Source organism: Crinia signifera, chromosome 1, assembly GCF_055691185.1.
Source record: "Crinia signifera chromosome 1, ASM5569118v1, whole genome shotgun sequence".
Lineage (NCBI taxonomy): Eukaryota > Metazoa > Chordata > Amphibia > Anura > Myobatrachidae > Crinia > Crinia signifera.
This window is the reverse complement of record NC_139217.1, coordinates 80438457-80461141: the sequence shown is the minus strand read 5'-3', so window position 1 is coordinate 80461141 and position 22685 is coordinate 80438457. Positions and strand designations below refer to the sequence as shown.

Below are 22685 nucleotides of genomic sequence, written 5' to 3'. Positions count from 1 at the left end.
ACCTAATTCTTACCTTATTGATAATTAAAAGTTCTATATTAGACATTTATTTCTCCTGAATTTTTCCACGGCCGCCCTCATTACACCAATTTTGCGTTGATCAAAAACTAGATCGGCACTATTATCTTCGCCAGCCAGCCCCCACTTGTCACTCCTTAACAGAATATGATTCACGCACGTCGTGGAACTACTGCATGACAGTAATCAATTTATTAAATGTTCCCAACCAGGGTGACAGGGCAACTCCGACTCGGGCTATTGCACAATACCCTTTCCTCCATCCCTTCCCATGTTTAACTAATTTTCCATTTAATAACAGACAGCATATTTACCTATATAGCATACACAATAAACTAACACATATGGTATGAGGTACCGAGCAACCAAGAAATAAAGGCTAGGTCATATGCTGCCATCATGCTGTCTTAAACGATCACTCTCATATCCATTCCTCTCTCCCTAGCAATATGAGAAACTTACCCTCTAAGGGCTATCAAGCATCCCATTCTCATAACGAAGATACATCAATGCGGAGTCGGCGCATTAGTAATAAACCTTAATACGTATTTTACTTTGAGTACGCTGGTCTGGTTTATGCCTTAATACGCTTTTCACTTTGAGTACGCTAGTTTGGTTTATGCCTTAATACATATCTTACATTGAGTACGCTGGTCTGGTTTATGCCTCCATTTATTTGATATACATTAATACTCTTCATGTGATAACCTTTATACCCAATACTGTTAACCCACATACGGATTACTACCTAATCAGAACCCGTTACTAGCCGATGTATATTTCAATGCAACAGAGGGATAATATAACCAGCTGAATTACCCTCCAGGTTCAAGCCGGTTACTAAGGACGCTCCCTCCATAACAACCGGTAACTCCGTTTACTCCCAGCAGACGTCAGAGGACGCTTTCCTCTATAGTAGACGTCAGAGGAGGCTTTCCTCCGTAGCAACCGGTAACTCCGCTTACTCCCAGCAGACGCCAGCACGAACGTACAGCCAATTACGGCTGCTTACCGTCTAGGGGAGTTTCCACATAGGGCTACTTTAGGAGACTTCAGCTCCCTCACATCACTTGATGTGATCAAGCCGTTGAAGGCGAAACGCGCGTCATCTTATTTACTGCCCGTCGGCGCCGACGGAGCAGTTACTCTCAGACTGCCCGGCAACTTCAGCCGTATCTACTGCATTCTATAGGAGCGATTCAGAGGAATTTGGGACCTATTACCCAGAGCACGCTGTCAGCGGCAAGGGACCTGCCATCCCAGGAGAACTCTCCAGGAACAGTACCCCATCTCCTCTTCCACACCGGGCGATCTCCAACTTGCAGGTATTCCACCGCGAACTCCACGCTGATTTACACACTGCTCATGCTCTGTTCCATGAACAACATGACAATAGTGGATATCTAACAGCATTGGAAAGAGCGGTGTCCTTATACTCATTTCCATACCACAGTGAGAACGGGTGCCCTTCTCTCTCATTATCAAAGTCCTCTGCGGGAGCACGACTCTCTTAAAAGCAGAAGGGGGCATCCGCTCCATGTGGGTACTTTGCATACTTTTGGCCGTCATACATGACGTTACAGTCTCAATATTTTTCTGACACTCTCTCATTGGCTAAGCTGCGGGTTCATTGCATTGCTATGTCAATGTAACAACAAGGCAATCTACCCCCACTTTCTCCAACAGCAGAAGTGTCACTACTCTGTCCCTCTGACCCCATAGCACAGAAAAAGACTCTCATCCTGAGTCCAATGCACGTTTGTAAGACTCAGCGACAGTAGTAGGTCTGAATCTGACTCGCTAGAAGGTCACACTTCCACCAGAGTTACTACACACCTTGATAGATTACAATTCTTGCAACAATCTATCTTTTACAAACAATTACCTTCAGCAACAACTTGCCTATTATTATAAATCATGCATAGGATGTTTATGTGCCAATCTGACCTTAACCAATAATATAATAACCTACAGGTCACACCATCATTTATTGAATGTTGCTTTGGACTCAATTGTCATCTGATCTGAACCCAGAATATACTAATCTATCTGCTATTTGGTTACACTAACCAATAGGTCAAATTACCATTCACAAACTGTGGCACAACATACTAGCTATTGTATTGGTATACAGCGCATTCGGGGGGAATTACTCCCACAAGCTATATTTGTGTGTCTCATTGAGCTTAAAACACCAGTGTAATCTGTATCTTTTTCTGTTTTCTGCACTTTGCTGAACATGTATCCAATTTAATTTGGATTGGCAAGAAAGTATTGATCAGGCAAAAATTGCTATAATTATCGGTGATAGAACAATTGAAGGTTTACATAACGATAATAATAGATTGGAAACTGTAAATACTCAAATGACTGTTGACTTTATGATCCAGCGTTAGGAAATTGCACTACATAGTACATTGAAATGGTATGCATGTTGGAAAAATTGTACTCTATTTTGGAAATTGCATAGCAGCAGTCTGAGCAGGGAATTATCCCCTATATTGTTTATACTTCCCTTCACACGAGTCCTAGCGGATACAAGCAATCAGCTTTGCTAGGTGTATCAATATCAACTTCTGGTTCTAATTAGGAACCTTTTTTTGCATAGCCTATAATTAACAAGCTCACTGCAAATTTCATGTTACATGTCTGTCTGTATGTTTGTTTTGTTTTTGACGATGTATGTCTATTCTTAATTAATAAATATTAAAAGTTAAATTTTAATACAAAAACAAATATAAGAGTGCCCCACAACAAGAGTCCTCTTTCCCTCTCCCCCAATTTTTGCATTGTTTTGGACTCAGGGGAGCACCACCAACACACAAAGACCTCTAACCCAGATAGGGACATACGTCTAACTAAAGTTGGTTCCAGGTCACTCAGACCGAATCCCACCCTAAGGTGAAACGGGTCTTCCTTGACTCATTTCACAATAGGGGGGCTTAACCTTGTGCGGTTCCCAAAACTCCTTTCTCTCTGATATATGGGCCTGTATGGTCGGATTCGCATGAAATCGTGCAGAATCATTGATAGCTGCCATGTTCCCACAGACCCTCACAGTAGCCAGAGATCATATAAAGGTTCTGTAGTGCTCTGCTAATTATGCTGTTCTTTAGTGTGTATGCTCCCACTGTTACACCTAGGACAATCATCTCTTTAAATACTCTGTGCAGCTCTTTCAATGATTTGCTGTTACAGTTTGTTTTATTCTTACCGAGGAGATGACAAATGATAATCAAATGATTCTCACACTTCGCACTAAGCTTCAAAAGAGATAAAATGGAGAGTGATAAACAGACAGCCAATCAGCTCCTACCTGCCATGTCACAGACTGTTTTTGAAATATGACAGGTAGGAGCTGATTGGCTGGCTGTTTATCATTCTCCATGTTATCACTTTTGAAGCTTAGAGAATCTGGCCCACTATCATGAAATGCACTTTTACAAAGTTATATGAAAACATTTTTTTCTCTGGAACATATGGCTAAAATGTACTATTATGTACTATTGTACAAAGAAGTACTATTGGTAGTATAGAGATTACACAGTGACATTTATGTAAGGATTCTGGATATTTGGCCACTGTCTCACTATATTTCCTCCCTTGTATTTACAGGTCGTGTATGACACAAGCACACTGTATATTTTTGCTTCAACTCCTGAGAGTCGCTTCCAGTGGGTGAAGTGCCTAAAAGAAGGTGATTACTGTATATTGTATATATCATGTATATTGCCAAAGGGATATCGTCAGTGAGATAGCACTGCACTAGATTTGGGTTTACTATGTATATACTGTATTTCTCGGCTGTAAATTGATATATTATATATATAAAAGTAGAGTCAGAGGGGTTATTGGCACATACAATGAGTGAAATATTTATTAATGAAGTATCTGTATTTAGTAAATCAATTTATATTCCTTTTTAGAAATAAAAAACAACAACTACATTTTGCCCAAATACCATTCTCAGTTATGGGCAGACGGTGCGTATCAGTGCTGCAGACAAACAGACAAACTGGCTCCAGGCTGTGAGGAATACAATCTCTTTGGAAATAGTAAGTAGTATTCAATGAACTCACGCATGTACCATTTGTAAGCTCGTATCATCTTTCAGAAAACCCACATTACGGCAGTATAGCCCCATACACACTACGCGACCAGCACCGCAGCCAATCTCGTATACAATATCGGCTGTGTGCCGTGAATAGAGTGTACACACTGAATGATATCTGTAAACAATATCATTCAGTGACGTTACCGGGACCCGCTGAGCATGCAGGTCTTTGGCTACATAGCAAACTTGACCTGCATGTTAAACTGAGAGGGGGGGGGGGGGTCATTAACAATGCATGGGAGCATGTATATTCAATATCATTGAGCATACATACTAGAGGATAATTTAAAAGTTATCGCTTAGAGGCCCCTTTCTGAATGATATCTTTTAAAATATCCTCTAGTGCAGGGGTTCCCAATCTTTTTTTAATCACGGCACCCCAGAGTATAAGAATTTTTTTCGCGGCACCCCTAGGCCAAATTTATTTTAATTAGAATGGATTTATATGCGATTCTTAGGGTCAGTTATGTGGAAAATGGCAGGGTTTGCTTCTATTTGTACACATTTTATGATTGGCAGCCACCAGCACTGGTTTTGCTTATAAATAATTAACCATTAATAATTTGAGTTGGTCCTGGACCACCAACCCAGGGCACCCCTGCATGTGTCCCGAGGCACCCCAGGGAGCCACGGCGCACAGTTTGGGAACCACTGCTCTAGTGTGTATATGGGGCTTTAAAAGACATAGGGGGTTATTTTGATTCACTCTTTATGACAAATTCCTTTTTAGATGGACAAAACCATGTGCACTGCAGGGGGGGGGGGGGAGATGTAAAAGGTTCAGAGAGAATTAGATTTGGGTGAGTTATTTTGTTTCTGTGCAGGGAAAATACGGACTGCTTTATTTTTACACTGCACTATAGATCTCACTTTGAAGTAAAACCCCACCCAAATCTAATTCTCCCTGCACAAGTTACATCTACCCCACCTGCAGTGCACATGGTTTTGTCCATCTAAGAAGGAATTTGTCAGAAAGAGTGAACCAAAATAACCCCCATAGTCGGCATATATACACTGCCAACATGGTTTTAGGTGACAGCACTGTTTGACTGTTGACCTTCCCAATGTTGGCAATGATATTATTATGAATAGCAATATGTAAAAATGACTATATGTGGGCATCCGCCGTGTCCGTATTTTCTATTTGAGCCTTTCTTGCCAGTGGGATTTTCTCTGTGGTCTTTTTCCTGGTCACCAGATTAGCATATAGTTAAAAATATATTAATAACATCTAGTTATTTAACACCTCGGTAGGAGTTTATATGCCATCCTCATCTCCATCTGCTTCCTCTCAATGGGCCCAATTCAGCATGGTTTGCTAATGAAAGAGAAAGAGCAGTTGCCTGCGATCAAAAAGTCAACTCCCAGAAAGAAAGAATGAAAACCCATTGCAAAATAGGGATGCATTGCCAAAACCTGATACATCGAAGAGTGTTTCCAGTGTAGGGCTTCGAGTAATCTTCTAAAGAAACAGACTGGATGTATTCCCCTTCCTTTGATATACACACAATGAAACGCATCAGTCCTTTCTGCAGTCACACAGAAGACGCTCTCAATGCTTCACTTATTGTCTGGGCCAGCCCCAGATCCAATTTCAGCTCCACGACAGTACCTTGGCACCGCCCTTTGTGCACAGGTGCAAGCACCAGCATATCTGGCTCTACTGAATAATGGCAATTTGGGATTTATGTTTCTCCCCCAACAGGCTACCCATCTTTATACAGACCTTGCTCCAGCTGGTCCCATTTGCCATCATGGTGAATTGATAAATATCTTGGCTTAGTGCATTTCCTACAATTGAAATAGTGAGGATTATTCGGGTATAACCGGGGCCGGTACTTGTGTAGTTTCACGGCACCAGCTTACGCTACTTTTGAAGCTACGCTATTAGCGTAGCCCAATGGCTGTCAGCGGCAGCCTAAGCTACTTTATCAGCGTAGCACAACGGTTGCCTTACTTGTGTATTTTTACGGCGGCAGCGCAAGCTACGTTATCAGCGTAGCTTGGCGCCATGAAACTACACAAGTAACTACTGTACTGTTGCCGGAAACTGCATCTCTGTCCCCGGTGCCCCATCAGTTTGAGACGCAGGAGTGTCTCAGACGCTCCAGCAATGAGCTGGTCCTGCATCTGAGTAGCTATTGCGGCATTTGCCAGTGTTCCATGTGTCATACTAGCAAATGCCTCCTTTTCAACCCCCCACTATCAACGCCATCCCGAAACGTGGCAAGCGCAGCGTGCCCCGCAAGGAGACACGTTGCACGTCCTCCCGACCTTTTCATACCCCCCACTATCCACGTTGGCGGGGAGTTCATTTTATATAGTGTTGCGATAGCAGTGAGGGACCGAGCCTGTAGCGTGATGAGCGTAATCCGCGTCCCCTCACGGGGCTCACTGCGCTCGCCACGCTTCGGGCTCGGTGGCTGGCTGCACTCGCCACACTATATAACATCAACTCCATGCCGACGTGGATAGTGGGGGTATGAAAAGGCGGGAGGACGCATAACGCATCCCCTCGTGGGGTTCGCTGCGCTTGCCACGCTTCGGGATGCCATGGATAGTGGGGGTGTTTCAGGAACACATTCACACCTGCCATATCATACATCTCAGCAATAGCTACTCAGACGCAGGAGTGTATCATTGTTGGAGTGTCTGAGACGTTCCTGCGTCTCAAACAGATGGAGCGCTTCTCCGCCGGTGCCAGCATGATCACCTCTCCGCCAAAGAGAGGGGATCATGCTGGTGCTGGAGGTGTCTGAGAGGCGCTTACTAGGCTTGCCAGGGACGCCGGGGACAGAGATGCAGTTCCTGGCAACAGTATGGTAGTTACTTGTGTAGTTTCACTGCACCAAGTAAGGCAGTTGTTGGGCTACGCTACTTCTGACTGACTACGCTAACTACGCTGGGTGCGGGAACACTGATTCTGACAGGTACGCTACGCTGGTGCCATGAAACTACACAAGTACCCAGGGGCCTTATAGGAACAGATAGTTTTTATTGGCTAACAGAGAGCGTATTTAAGTGCTGCTATATGTCGTTCACATGGTGTTTGTAAATATGTTTTATTCTACTTACAACTTTTTATATTTATGATTAAAAAGTGTGATTTGTGAAGATGATCCAATTTTTTAATGTGTTTTTTTTTCTTTTCGCTGATGTCAGAGACCCACCCAAAAAACACCTGGACACGCCTGGGTTTTCAAAAACACACCCAGAAAACGCTATGTGTCTATCCCTAAAACAGCAACTGCTATGCGTATGGATATATATTCGCAATATGCGTACACGCGTGCACAATGCGGCTGGATTGTGAATTCTATAAATGGCCATCCGTCCCGAGTTAGGCCCAATATGTGGGATGTAACTGAAATGTTTCAAAATCACTCTTAATAATAATTTTGTAAATACACAGTATTATATCATTCAGCAGTTTTCAATCAGGTATACATTTATGAGGTCGACCTTCAACATTTGCAATGTCATAATGTTAATATTGTCAGAGTCTACAGAAGATTTAGATGTTTACATTAGATGCAGAATGCATGGCAAAACTCATGGCTGACGATGATGATGACATTTATTTCAGTTTCAATATTGAAAATGTCAACATTCCTGACAGGCAATGTCCATGTCAACAACCTGAATCAATGCCAGCTTTTGCCACCACACCCTTCAGTCAGGCTGTGGAACTTGACATTTGAGAACTCTACTTCATCCGCACATTTCGGCAGCCTGAGGTGTACAGTAAAATAAGTAGTCTCATGCCATTGTTTATTTAGTCGTTATACATTAACTGTCTGTATGGTGAATGTTTCTCTTATGTAACCTGTTCTGCCTGTATTGTCTCTTCCTTCATCCAGTCACAAGAAAGCCCCTACCTCCTACCCCAGATATTGTCCGGGTAAGACCTTATTATTATTATTGGCTCATGACGTTCCCTTGTAAGACAGGGTTTGTTGTTGTTCTGCCCACAGAGGTTGTTCTTATGGCATGTATTATACTCTCAGCACTATTGATATTATACTCTCAGCACTATCTGATGCAGTACTTGTGCCACCATTGTACCTAAACTCTTTTTACCATCTTCGGTAGAGTCATAAATAAATGCATATGTCGAAGAGTCCGAGTTTGCTGGCGGTGCGGTATGCCAGATGATTTCTGATGAATCGCCAATCCTTTTCAAGGTAAAAGGAGGCCTTGTAAATGACTGCCACTTAAAAAAAAAAAAACGTATGAGGTCGTCTGGCATCCCGTAATCTCGGACCTTATTACATATGCCTCAAAATCTTTACTTTCTTGGGATTCGGTATGAAATCCTGACGGTCAAAATACCGACAAGAACAAAATCCCGACAGGGTCAAAATCCCAAATGGGTCAAAATCCAGACAAGGACAAAATCCCAACATTTAAAATTCCGACAAGGACAAAATCCAGACATTTAAAATTCCGACAAGGACAAAATCCCGACATTTAAAATTCCGACAAGGACAAAATCCTGACATATAGAATGTACAGGTGAAACAGTCAACATGACTTTTGGTCGACAGGTCGCGAGGTCGACATGGGTTTTTCACTGTTTTTTGACCCGAATGTCGACACAGTCGACATGGACACAGTTGGAAGTGAACCGCAGCCCCTTGCATCGCTCGCTTTGCTCGCAATGCTTCGGGCACAGTGCCTCGCTGCGCTTGGCACACTATTTTATTCTCCCATCACGCCCTAGTGGATGGTAGGGCATGAAATGCCGCCTGTCGGCACATGTCGGGTCAAAAAAACAGTGAAAAAACCCATGTCGACCTCGCGACGTGTCGACCGAAAGTCATGTTGACTGTTTCACCTGTACATTCTTTATGTTGGTATTTTGACCTTGTTGGGATTTGAAATGTCGGGATTTTGACCATGTCGGGATTTTGACCCTGTCGGTATTTTGACCCTGTCGGGATTTTGACTGCATCCCCTTTCTTGTGCATATGCATACACATAACTATGGTACTTGGGGGCTGATTCAGATCTTTACATACCCATCCCAGATGGTTGTGGTTTGCGCCATTCCCTCGAGGTGGCTGGAGCAGGGGAACTCCCAGTGTTTATGGGGACGCCCAGCGTTTTATGCGGACACCCAGCATTTTATGGGCTTCCCCATTAAAACGCTGGGCGTTCCCCTACACAGGAAGTCCTGTCAATGCTTACTTGGGGCGGGCTGTGCTTACATGACGTCAGCGCCCGCCCTGAATTCACAAGAATACATTCTAATAAATCATATCTCCTCCTGAGGTCCTGCACACTTTATTCCAGACAGTGAATGGCTGAGATTTGTGGAAATATCCAGCAATCCAGCAATCAGCATGCTGGAAGCCATGCACTATCTGGCTGTAGGCTGGGAGGCAGGCAGACAATGCATTCTCTATCTGCCTCCCAAGAAGCTACAGAGGCACTAGCCTGCCCCAGCACAAAGGTCCTACAGCACTGAGGTGAAAAGTGCCACCGAATTGGTCTGACATTTTCTTTGTTCAATACATCTTTATGTTCAAATGACACTACTGGGAAATACTGTGAGATAATATATATATATATATATATATATATATATATATATATTAATTCTTTTTTTTTCCCCATTACATCTGCGCTTGTGTCCTAGATTAGTATATGCCTTATTCAGCGCCTGTGCGACCTACTTGCCTCTGATTCAGAATCAGATCGTAGGTGTTAAAGTTTCCTGCTTTACTTAAAAAAATTGATATCTCACATAAACATACTAGGTGAAATGCGACGGGTCATTCTAAATAAAGAAGATGGCTAGAGGTTGAGCAGCAGAAACTGTAGCACTCTCTCTGCTCAGAGTGTTATCCAAACCAGAGAGCGATAAAATATATGCAATATTCCAATCTATGGTTAAGCCACTTCCAAGGGAATTAAAGATTACATTGAGCCCATTGGACCATTTGTGACCCAGAATAAGGCAAATGGCAGCTTGTCTAAAGGAAATATAATTCTCAGTAAAACCTTCACATACTGTAAAAAGGATTTATAAAGTAACGTCAATTTATATTGGTCATAGAAACAAGCAGCCTTTTTTTATTGCAAGAAATTCCTTTTATTTTTCTAGTTAAGGCCTCCACCTCCTCAGCCCCCAGAGGAAGGGCTGCTGACCAGAAATGGAGACCAAGAAGACATAGTGGTTGCAATGTTTGACTTCCACCCGGCGGAGTCACATGACCTTAACCTGGTTACTGGAGAAGAATATGTGGTGTTAGAAAGAAAGGACGTGCACTGGTGGAAGGCAAGAAATAAGTATGGGTAAGGAAGGAAGAAGACCGTGGATTATAGGAGAGTGCAGGAGTGACTGCAGTTTTTGAATGGGGCTCTCACATATACATGTAACACATAGGGTGGAATTTACTAAGATGGGAGTTATTTCACATGGGATGTTGCTATGGGAAACCAATCAGATACTATCTATTATCTTCTAGAAGGTGCTAAATAAATAAGACATAGATTCTGGTTGGTTGCCCACAGCAACATCACATGTGAAATAGAATTCCCACCGTAGTAAATCCCCCCCACAGAATGTATGTGCCCTGAATGCACAGCCTGTACACGCAGATGCATCCTGATCACAAGTGTATCATAAAAGGCATTCTCCATATTACAGATTACTTCCATGTTCACAGCGGCCGGTTCAGTAAATTATTGACTGGAATCATTTCAAACAGCATTGTTATTATGGGTTCTGATTGATAGATCTTCAGTGTCTACATAGAGGTGGACAGGGTCAGAAGGTGACACGGTCAACATAATTAATTCCCGCTATTTTTTAAACGTCTTGTTCTTACTTTACCATCCATGTCGGCATAGGGAGAGAATAATAATAGCCCAAAGCATGCGAGGGTTCATGTTACACTACTTGGGGGTCCATGTCGACAGTTGACGATATTAACACCCAAAAAATGTGAAAAACTCATGTCAACCTTTTTAGGTCTACCCTTTTTCATGTGGACATTTTGACCCTGTCCACCTATTGCATGTTGACCTATTTACTGTTTACAGATGGAGCCGCTCTCTGCCATTCCGCCAGCTCACAATGGTCCCGATTATCTAAGCTTCAAAAGTGATAAAATGGAGAGTGATAATCAGCCAGCCAATCAGCCCCTACCTGCCATGTCATAGACTGTGTTTGAAAAATGTCAGACAGGAGCTGATTGGCTGGCTGTATCACTCTCCATTTTATCACTTTTGAAGCCTAGATAATCTGGCCCCATATCGGACAAGTTGGCAGATGGTGGGGGAAGGGACGCGCAAACGATTCACACGCTTGCGCATCCCATAGCCGAGAATGTGGCGCGTCACGTGTGCCCCATTCCTGGTGGACGGCGGAACCTGGCGCATGGCGGTAGCTGTGTCAGGTCCCCATCCAAAGAGAGCGCCTCCATCTGTGTCTAACATTCCACAAATCCTTATTATTTAGGACAGTGGTTCCCAACCCTGGTCCTCAAGTACCCCCAACAGTGCATGTTTGGCAGGTCTCCACACAGAATCACAGGTAAGATAATTAGCTCCACCTGTGATCTTTTCAAATGTGCCTGAATTATGAGTGCACCTGCCGGGTGACCTGGAAAACGTGCACTCTTGGGGGTACTTGAGGACCATGGTTGGGAACCACTGATTTAGGATGATAATTTTGAGTAATATATTTTGCGTGCGTGTATATACGATGTGACGGATTAGGAAGGTAGAATTTTATAGTATGATAATATGGAGGAGCCGTGCCGTAATTCCCAATGGCCTAACAAGCATTTGGTAATCTGCTTGTGAGGGTCAGGTTTAATTGGTTCAGTAGTTTTTAGGGAGGGCCTCTAACATCAGCTCCGGCCCCGAACAGACTGTCTCTGTCGCAGCCACTGAGTAAGTCTTCGGCTACTCGGAGACTGCAAACAATGGGGAAATCATTCGATGGGGAGTGTGCTGCAAATGGATTTCACTAGGCTGTGATATTATCGCAGTTAATTTGCAGGCTCGCGCAGGGGCGGGTTTCCACTCTGGCGCAGCGGTGGCTATGTGATCACAGGGCCCCATATGTGTCCTGTTTTACTCAAATTTTAAATAAAACTTTAGCTGGGATTAGTTGGGATGTTAAATAGGGGAATATCACGGATATGTGCTAGTCCAGGCTACTGCTGCAGCGTGACATTCGAGGATGATATCGGTGTTTGCAGGGATCAGCTAGTGTGTAGAGGGTTTATGGCACCCACTCTGTGGAATGCCTTCCCAAGCACAATAAGACTCTCCTCCAGTCTCCAAACCTACAAGCGTTCCCTGAAAACTCACCTCTTCAGGCAAGCTTATCATATTCCAGCACCAGCCACTTAACCTTCATATATCGTTCCTATCTATAATCACATCCCCATGGAACAGTCCACACATATCCACTCTTTTTCTTTTTGACCCATGGTCAAACTGCTGGGTCCCCATAAAATACAGCACACCAGGAACCTTTGCATTCTGGTTGACTTTATGTAATAAAGAATATCTATCCTTATGTATCAATGCCTATTTCCCTATAGCTTGTAATCTTACTAGCAGGGCCTTCCTACCTGTCTGTAAATACCCAGTTTGATGTATCACTGTCTCCTATTGTAAAAGCGCAACGGAATATACTGCGCTATATAAGAAACTGTTAATAAATACATAATAATAAATGGTGAACCATCACAATCTTTAGCACAAACCCTGCTATTTAATTTATAGTTGATGTTAGACAGGGACACGGGAGTCTTACAGTATGTCCCCTCCCCGGGTATTAAAATGCTGTGATTAGGCAGTTGCCAAGTACAATATGACTGGTACAGGTTGAGTATCCCGTATCCAAAATGCTCGGGACCAGGAGAATTTTGGATAACGGATTATTCCGTATTTCGGAATATTTTAATATTTCAATGATGTATTTTGAAGTATCTTGCATTTATGCTGTATAAACACATAATATACACACAAATATATTTTATTACCACATAAAATACACACAAATATATTTTAATTGTTCAAAAAACAAGGTTTCAAAACGTGAAACAAAATGTGTGTACTATCTCAGCACTGAATTTGAATGCCAAGCAATCATTGTCTTGCACATATATAGTGCCAGTTACATATCATGTCCCCAGTGATGCTGTTACAAATGTCCCCAGTGAGTTTTTAGCAAAAAAAAAATTTTTTTTCACTTTCTGGAATGTCCGTATTTCGGAATAATTCGGATACGGGATACTCGACCTGTATATGTACTTCCCCTCAGTCACCTGTTCTCTTATATATGGGACATCTCTTAGCTTGAGGGGGTGTGGGGGCCTTGCAAGAGAGATGCAAGTCGAGACTGATTAAGTATTTTTGGGGCACTCTTTATTGTTAATTAATGTATACGTAACAAGTAAAAATTAACTTTTATTTGATATGCCTTAAAATAAAATGTGCTTTCGTTGTCTCCTGAATTGAGACTCTCTACAATGAAAGACAATTCTTTGTGTTATACAATACAGATAATAAGATATTTTCCCAGTTTGTACTGAATTAATTGATCATATCTCAAATAAATTAGTTTTGATCTTTTTTTTTGTTTCCAGTTTGCGAAATTATAAAGAATTTAGTGATACCCTATACAAATATTCAGGGTCACCACTGCTTTCATCAAAAAAACACTCCATGTCTGACTCCCTTTTTGCATAAATTATTTATGCTAACACGTCAATGTTAATTCACAATTCTATTGACATTTATTGGGAGTCTAGGGCTTGTGCCGTTACAATGTTAATTCTAGAGAATGTTATAACGTGTTAGTCAAATCAACTCAGACAATGTTGCAAAGTAAGCCTCTTATTGAAGTGCTGTTGAAAACGGTTACATTCTTATTGAAAGAGAAAAGAAGAACAATGTTGCATTTTCTCTTATGCTAGGTCCATTCTGCTTTCCAGCATCACGTATAAACATCAGATACTGGATGAGAGGTAGATGTAATTGATATACTCATTCAGGCCATTCGGGTGAATTGACCCTAGTTTATAGGTCCATTCACTTTCTTTCTTGAAGAGGGTCTTGGTCATGTCTCCGCCTCTGATCCCTAGAGTGACTTTTTCCAGTCCCAGGATTCGAAGGCCTGCGGCAGAGCTGGAGTGTTTATCTATAAAATGTCTTGCCACTGTGGTAAGCTCTCATCTTCTGTTTGTCCATTGCAGCATTGCGGATGTTCCCTATGTGTTCCAGGGCGTGAACTTTCAGCATGCGTGTGGTCATGCCTACATACTTCATATGGCATGGGCATATGATGCAATATACAACGTTGGTCTCTTAGCTTACCTGAATAAATGCTGATAGCCATATAATATAGTATACCGTGATACATAGTAAACCCACTGTAATTATAACTAATGTTAATCTCATACACACTATAACTGAAGAAATAAAATATGTTTGTAATCATTTCTTTTTGATGATGGTCAATAATAACGATATTAGTGCATTTGCCGTGTTTGCCGGATAGGAAATTATGCAAATAATGATTACATGTATTACTCGTTTTACAGTCAGTCTGTTTCTTCTTGTTTCAGGAAAGAAGGCTATATCCCCAGCAACTACGTTACCGAGAAGACATTAGACAATTTAGACCAATATGAGTAAGTCAGATAGTTTGCTTGGTAGAGTAACTAAGTTGTAGATTTATTTGAGACACAGGTGACTGTTCTGAGTCTAGCTTAAATAGTTAATACGTTTTTGTGCGACACCTGTGTGGATCAGAACGGAACATACCTGCAATAATGAAATCAAAAGATGAGAGAGCATATGATTATCAATATATATGATTTAAAACTCCTACTTACCATAACCAGGTGGGGAGGTGGTGGAAGGGGTGTTGCAAAGCCTGTTAGGGGTCTGTCTAGTTTGACTATAGAAAGTACATATAGCTGCAATGCCACCACTGGGGGTTTAGGTCCTTGGCAGCCTGTGTTGCTGGGTGAAACTTGATATGGGATACATTTGGCTTATGTTTAAAATGCTATTTTAAGCATTTGAGAATGAATGTGCCTTTGCAAGTGGACCAGAATAAGGGCCATAGTGTAGTAGGTTTATATGTATTTCAGTGGACACTAGAAATAACCAGACCTATATGTAGCAGATGGCGCGTACCACTCACGCGAAAGAAGTTTTGTGCACATACTGTAGGTATCTTTTAGTGTAGCAGACTTCACCATGTGTGGGGATAGGGTAGGTGTATCACCATGTATGGGGATAGGGTAGGCGTATCACCATGTGTGGGGATAGGGTAGGTGTATCACCATGTATGGGGATAGGGTAGGTGTATCACCATGTGTGGGGATAGGGAGGCGTATCACCATGTGTGGGGATAGGGTAGGTGTATCACCATGTATGGGGATAGGGTAGGTGTATCACCATATATGGTAATAGGGTTGGCGTATCACCATGTATGGGGATAGGGTAGGTGTATCACCATGTGTGGGGATAGGGTAGGCATATCACCATGTGTGGGATAGGGTAGGTGTATCACAATGTGTGGGGATAGGGTAGGTGTATCACCATGTGTGGGGATAAGGTAGGTGTATCATCATGTGTGGGGATAGGGTAGGTGTATCACCATGTGTGGGGATAGGGTAGGCGTATCACCATGTGTGGGGATAAGGTAGGTGTATCATCATGTGTGGGGATAGGGTAGGTGTATCACAATGTGTGGGGATAGGGTAGGCGTATCACCATGTGTGGGGATAGGGTAAGTGTATCACCATGTGTGGGGATAGGGTAGGTGTATCACCATGTGTGGGGTATAGGGTAGGCGTATCACCATGTGTGGGGATAGGGTAAGTGTATCACCATGTGTGGGGATAGGGTAGGTGTATCACCATGTGTGGGGGATAGGGTAGGTGTATCACCATGTGTGGGGTATAGGGTAGGTGTATCACCATGTGTGGGGATAGGGTAGGTGTATCACCATGTGTGGGATAGGGTAGGCGTATCACCATGTGTGGGGATAAGGTAGATGTATCATCATGTGTGGGGATAGGGTAGGTGTATCAAAATGTGTGGGGATAGGGTAGGTTTATCACCATGTGTGGGTATAGGGTAGGCGTATCACCATGTGCGGGGATAGGGTAGGTGTATCACCATGTGCGGGGATAGGGTAGGTGTATCACCATGTGTGGGATAGGGTAGGCGTATCACCATGTGTTGGGATAGGGTAGGTGTATCACCATGTGTGGGGATAGGGTAGGTGTATCACCATGTGTGGGGATAGGGTAAGTGTATCACCATGTGTGGGGATAGGGTAAGTGTGTCACCATGTGTGGGGATAGGGTAGGTGTATCACCATGTGTTGGGATAGGGTAGGTGTATCACCATGTGTGGGATAGGGTAGGTGTATCACCATGTGTGGGGATAGGGTAGGTGTATCACCATGTGTGGGGATAGGGTAGGTGTATCACCATGTGTGGGGATAGGGTAAGTGTATCACCATGTGTGGGGATAGGGTAAGTGTATCACCATGTGTGGGGATAGGGTAAGTGTATCACCATGTGTGGGGATAGGGTAGGTGTATCACCATGTGTTGGGATAGGGTAGGTGTATCACCATGTGTGGGATAGGGTAGGTGTATCACCATGTGTGGGGATAGGGTAGGTGTATCACCATGTGTGGGGATAGGGTAGGCGTATCACCATGTGTGGGGATAGGGTAGGTGTATCACCATGTGTGGGGATAGGGTAAGTGTATCACCATGTGTGGGGTTAGGGTAGGTGTATCACCATGTGTTGGGATAGGGTAGGTGTATCACCATGTGTGGGATAGGGTAGGTGTATCACCATGTGTGGGGATAGGGTAGGTGTATCACCATGTGTGGGGATAGGGTAGGTGTATCACCATGTGTGGGATAGGGTAGGTGTATCACCATGTGTTGGGATAGGGTAGGCGTATCCCCATGTGTGGTGGATAGGGTAGGTGTATCACCATGTGTGGGATAGGGTAGGTGTATCACCATGTGTGGGATAGGGTAGGTGTATCACCATGTGTGGGATAGGGTAGGTGTATCACCATGTGTGGGGATAGGGTAGGTGTATCACCATGTGTGGGGATAGGGTAGGTGTATCACCATGTGTGGGATAGGGTAGGTGTATCACCATGTGTTGGGATAGGGTAGGCGTATCCCCATGTGTGGTGGATAGGGTAGGTGTATCACCATGTGTGGGATAGGGTAGGCGTATCACCATGTGTGGGGATAGGGTAGGTGTATCACCATATATCTGTGATTTTCAAACATCTGTGCGTGCCAGATGATCTTTTCAAGCTTGCTGGATATGGAGAGAGGGAGCTGTGAATACAGATTGGATGTAGGAGCGGATATGTACTAAGCAGTCATTTTGAGGCGCTTTTAACTAGTTTAATACCAACCTGCAGGTTATTAACTGCCGCCGGATTCAGACTGGCGGGGCCGCTCATTGAAATCACTGTGTGATCTACACACACATAGATTTACATACATGTTCAGACATTCTCTAAGCCATTTAGTAAAATCGTTCAGAAAATGCCTGAATGTCGGCCTGTGTGTAGCGCTCATTACTCTATTTCCCCATCCTCTTCCCAACATTCACTAACAACATTTATGCTGGTTTGTTCCAGGTGGTATAGCAAGAATATGAACAGAGGGAAAGCAGAACAACTCCTGAAAAGTGAAGTAAGTGATGACGAGAGCTAATAATTATCAATCCCACATAAATCTCACTTTAGGCCTGCCTTTGTGTTGGACACAGCACTGATGTTGTATGGTGTTGACTGACTCTTTTTGCACTGCACACACATCTAAGTTGCACTGTGCATGTGTCCAGTGTCCGCACGAGTGCCTGATTCTGAGTCACAACCGATGCCAATAAAAACTCCCATGGTGCATGCATTACACAGAGGTGCTGTTGTGATCAGGACAAAATGTTGGAGGAAAAATGGCCGTTCCTGGTCAGTGTCCAGCAGTGCACACAAAAATGGTGTCACAGGCTGTCTACAAGCAGCTGCGTTCCAGCTGCTGGACTGGGAAGCGATACTGCAATAGGGTTGGTGCCAGTTTAAGGTGCCACTTAGTGTATGATGGCATGTTAGGCTTTACAGCATGAATGGCTGCATGGATGTACACATGGCCAGAGCCGGCGCTAACCAATTTGATGCCCTAGGCAAGATTTTAGCTGTTGCCATCTAGCCACCGCTCCTGTGATAAGAGCTGTGCCTTGCGATGCGGCACCGACCCTCGACTTCCGGGTCTGATACCCGGGAGTCCCTTGGCACATGTGCAGAGTGACGGTCTGCCTGCGGGGCAAGCTGGGAGGCATACGAATAGAACTCCCATCTTAGTAAATTTACCCCTAAAGATACTCCGAGTGGATGTCTCAGTTCTGGCACTGTGAGATGCCCGCTTGTACACCAAGTTGGGCCTGTAACAATATTTGCATAAAGTCAAACTAGATATACTGGTAAAAGACGCAGACACTACTCAGGAATGTCCCCTGTGAATAAATAAAGGTAAGCCTGTCGCCGAGTGTACAATAGCTATTTACATAGTGTACTAGGCATTACATAAATAGATCTGGACTCACCCTTTGCCGCCTATGTCTGATGCAGTCCCAGAGGCTTCCCTCATACAGATTCCCTGCACTGCACACAAGCAATATAATTGTGAGCATAATGCAGTATGCAGCATGACTAATATACACTTGAATGCTATTCAATGTATCACGCATTCGAGTGATGAATGATATTGGTAGCAGATCTGTGGGAATGTACAGGGTTGCCGGTAAATTTTTGGGGACGTGACCTAATCGTGGGAGGGGGGCTGCCTCCCATGATTAGGCCACGTCCCCAAAATGTTTAAGGGATTGAAAAAACACTCTAAAGTCGAGGAGGGAGTGTTATTGCCCCCCCCCCCCCCCCACACACACACACACACTGCAGCAGCACACACCTACAGCTCTCATGCTGTCAGTGAGAAGCTCATGCTGAGCCTGTTGTCAGGTGTGTGCTGCTGCCCAGGAGGGACGGAGGGGGAAGGTATGGGGGGGGGAGGCATTGGACCAGGGCCCCCGCCGGGCCTCTCCAGCAAGCCCAGGCCAGGTAATTAGTACCCGCTTCGCCCACCTCTCGGTAGCCCTGTACACCCGATATGTCTAAAAAACATAATTCCTGATTACTGCAGCAATGCTGATGCCGATATATTACAAATATTTATCAGTGCACCTGCATGTGTGTACGAGGACCCACCATTGTACCTGACATCACAAGTTAAAATGACTACCCAGTGAAGTGGTGATATATAGTCCAACATATCAAGTGTCCAATTGGTCAGTGTGTATCGCTTACCTATTTATTCGCTCAGGGGATATGATGGCCAATTGGCAATTTTGTCCTTTATTTGTGTACCCAGCCTTATGGAAAAGGTCACGCAGAGATGCCATTTGTACATGTACACATACTGCAAAAGGCAATATGCAAAAATATTATTTTCCTACATTCACAGGTCGATATGTAAAACCAGAAAGGAACTCTTATAATTGTTAACCTTTACCCATGACTTAAAGTGCGATGATCTTCTTTGTATTAATGCTACAGTGACCGATATCCGGAGAGGTGTTCTCGGGTGAACAAATTAATACTTTTTGTTAGTTTAGCAAATGTTGCAGTCCTATTGTAAATCATAAAGGATTATTTAGGTTTCAAGTAAATAATAATTGTCTGCCACAGAGACGTAGAGGTCGGGGTATAATGGGAGGAGATTTTGGTCCATTTTGTGAAATGTAGTAATAGCCTGCGTAAGAGGCAGTAAACAAGTTTCTGGACTGATAAAACATATGACGCAACACAGAGTAAACACCCTTTATACAGCATAACAACCAATTAACCCTTTGAGCACCAACATCTGAGAGATGTTTAAAATATCCGCTAAAAATTCCAGAGTTGCTCACATTTGTTATATAAATTCAAATAACTAAAGTTGGGATGCGATTTTAGTAAGGTTCTGAAATCGCACCATATCGCATGTTTTAAAATCGCTAATTTTATGGAATGCAAATTGAGGCATGAAAAACGCAATGTGATGCGATAAAGTGCGAATTTTAGTCATGAAAATGTGTAAATTTTAGTCATGAAAATGTGTGAATTAATGCACATGTGTGATTTATTAGACATAGTAATGTGAGGTTTATAAAAAACAACGTGTGGGGTCCCCGCTCCTGAGAATAACCATCCCAGAGCTCAAAGAACCAGTCCTGGTTTTAGAAATTCAGGGGAAAAAAAAATAGGGATCCCCAGGATTTCTAAAACCAGCACCAGGCTCAAGGGCCCAAAATACGAGGGAAACTTTTTATGCAAGTTTTACTTTAACACAACCATGCACAGATCGTACTAGTCTGTGCATGGTTCTGTCAAACTCGCCATGATGAACTTGGTCTATTTGTTTTGAGATTTTTGGTAACGTTTTCTAAAAATCGCTACCTATTAAATTTGCGCGTTGTATACTTTATAATGGGAAAACATCTGGATGTAAATTGAAGTGTGAGAAAAAATGATGACGATTTCCACGGCATAAAGTGCGATTTTTACTGCAATTCACAATGGCGATTTCGGAAAAATGTGCAAATTTGGCCGTTGACTAAAAATCACAAAAGTCTAAATATCTCATCCTATCAAATGTCACCCGTTGTGTAAAAAAAAGGTCATTATGATGAATAAGTAAGTACGTTTTATTTATATAGCGCACTTTCTCCAACAGGACGCTTTACAGACATTAAAAAGAACAATGCACATACTGTAATACAAAGGGTTATTAGTACAAGGAACATGCAATAATGTGAGTACAGATATACATCACACATATACATCACACATACAGATATGCACTAGATGCATTCTAATAAGGGACACGGACATGGGGAACATATTTACCGAACTGTGCAGCACCCAGGCAGCCATTCAGCGGCGCCACATGGTGATTGCACAGCCAGATAGGTAGCCAGTAACAGTACAGATATAGGACACGTACAGATATATATATATATATATATATATATATATATATATATATATATATACTAGATGTACTCTAATGAGGGACGCGGACATGGGAAACATATAATTACTGAGCTGTGCAGCACCCAGGCAGCCATTCAGCGGCGCCACATGGTGATTGCACCAGCCAGTACTGTACATATAGAACACAAAAGAACAGTGCAGGGTACACAGAACTAGACATAACACAATTAAAGCACAGTTCTTAGTACACAATACAGCTAAAATATAGGGAAGTGAGGGCCTTATTCTGGTTGGTGCGGTTCTGTCCGCCGATGTTTTGTGTTTGCGCATGTGCAGAGGCATATCTGCGCATGTGCGAACGGGACGTACGTCCAAATACCGCATGAATAGATTACACTACGAACAGGGGGAGGAGAGGGGCGTGAAGGGCTGTTTGGGCTCATTACCATATGTGTACGCCCCGCGTTTCATGGGCGTTCCCATGAAAACGCTGGGCGTACGTATGGTAATGCGGCTGTGACGCACGTGTAGGGGGCGGACATATGACATAGCCGGATGTCAGCTGCCCGCCCAGATCCCTGCTTTTGCACGGAGAAATGCCCGAGTGGTCTCGAGCACTCGGTGCTGCCTGACCACTCGGTCCTGCATTCGATGGTCTGCGACCATCGAATGAATGGGGAGGTTCCCAGAGATGGAGAAGGTGTATACATGAGAAATCCACTCGTGCTCCGTGCGGTCAGCGGCTTACCGCATTCGGACGCAGTGAGCGATCCGTACGGAAGGCGGGGCTCAGGACGCTCCGGCCCTGCCCGCATATTCGGATCCGACCGCACAGACCAGAATAAGGCCCTGAGTGAGAAGAGATGCAGGTATAGATTGTAGGTGAGTAAGAGAGCTGTAGTTGAAATGCAAGAAGAGTGCTATTAGAACAGGAGGGAAGAGGGCCCTGCTCTAAGGAGCTTACAATCTAGAATAAAAATGTTCGCTTCGCAATTTTTACACTTATTTCGACAAATTCACTTGGCACTCAAATAGTAAAAAAAAAACACATGAAAATAAATCATATAATAGTAAAAAAAATAAAAACGTGCAAGCAAAATAAAATCCCTAAAAAGTTACTTGTTTTTAAGGCTGCAATTGCAAAAACAGTGTGGGGTAATTGTATTTGGGCAAAACACAACAATGAATTCCCCCTTAATCTGTTGTTTTGTGTTGTAACAGGATAAAGAAGGTGGGTTCATCGTGAGGGATTCCAGTCAAGCTGGCTTGTATACTGTATCCCTTTATACAAAATATGCAGGGTAAGTACATACTTCTGCTGGGATATCGTTTTAACCTTTTAATAGGCACAAGTCTAAAAGCTCACTAATTATTTATAGTTCCACTTAAAGAGTCTGATGCAGATTTAGCACTATCGCTTGGAAGGATTGTACCCAGGAATTATGCATGTACTTGCCCACCGGCAGCGTTGTGCTCAGCTTGGGATACCAACACA

General features: G+C 43.3%; 1 protein-coding gene across 2 annotated transcripts in view; it reads left to right on the top strand.

The window, feature by feature from the left end:
- TEC (tec protein tyrosine kinase) overlaps window positions 1-22685 on the top strand; it is a 139895-nt gene that overhangs the window by 84168 nt on the left and 33042 nt on the right. For both annotated transcript variants that reach the window (XM_083168061.1, XM_083168062.1), the window contains exons 4-10: window positions 3634-3715; window positions 3945-4073; window positions 7993-8033; window positions 10242-10432; window positions 14728-14793; window positions 17801-17855; window positions 22412-22491. In XM_083168061.1, the coding sequence (XP_083024187.1) occupies window positions 3634-3715; window positions 3945-4073; window positions 7993-8033; window positions 10242-10432; window positions 14728-14793; window positions 17801-17855; window positions 22412-22491 (644 nt within the window). The remainder of the gene's footprint in view (window positions 1-3633; window positions 3716-3944; window positions 4074-7992; window positions 8034-10241; window positions 10433-14727; window positions 14794-17800; window positions 17856-22411; window positions 22492-22685) is intronic.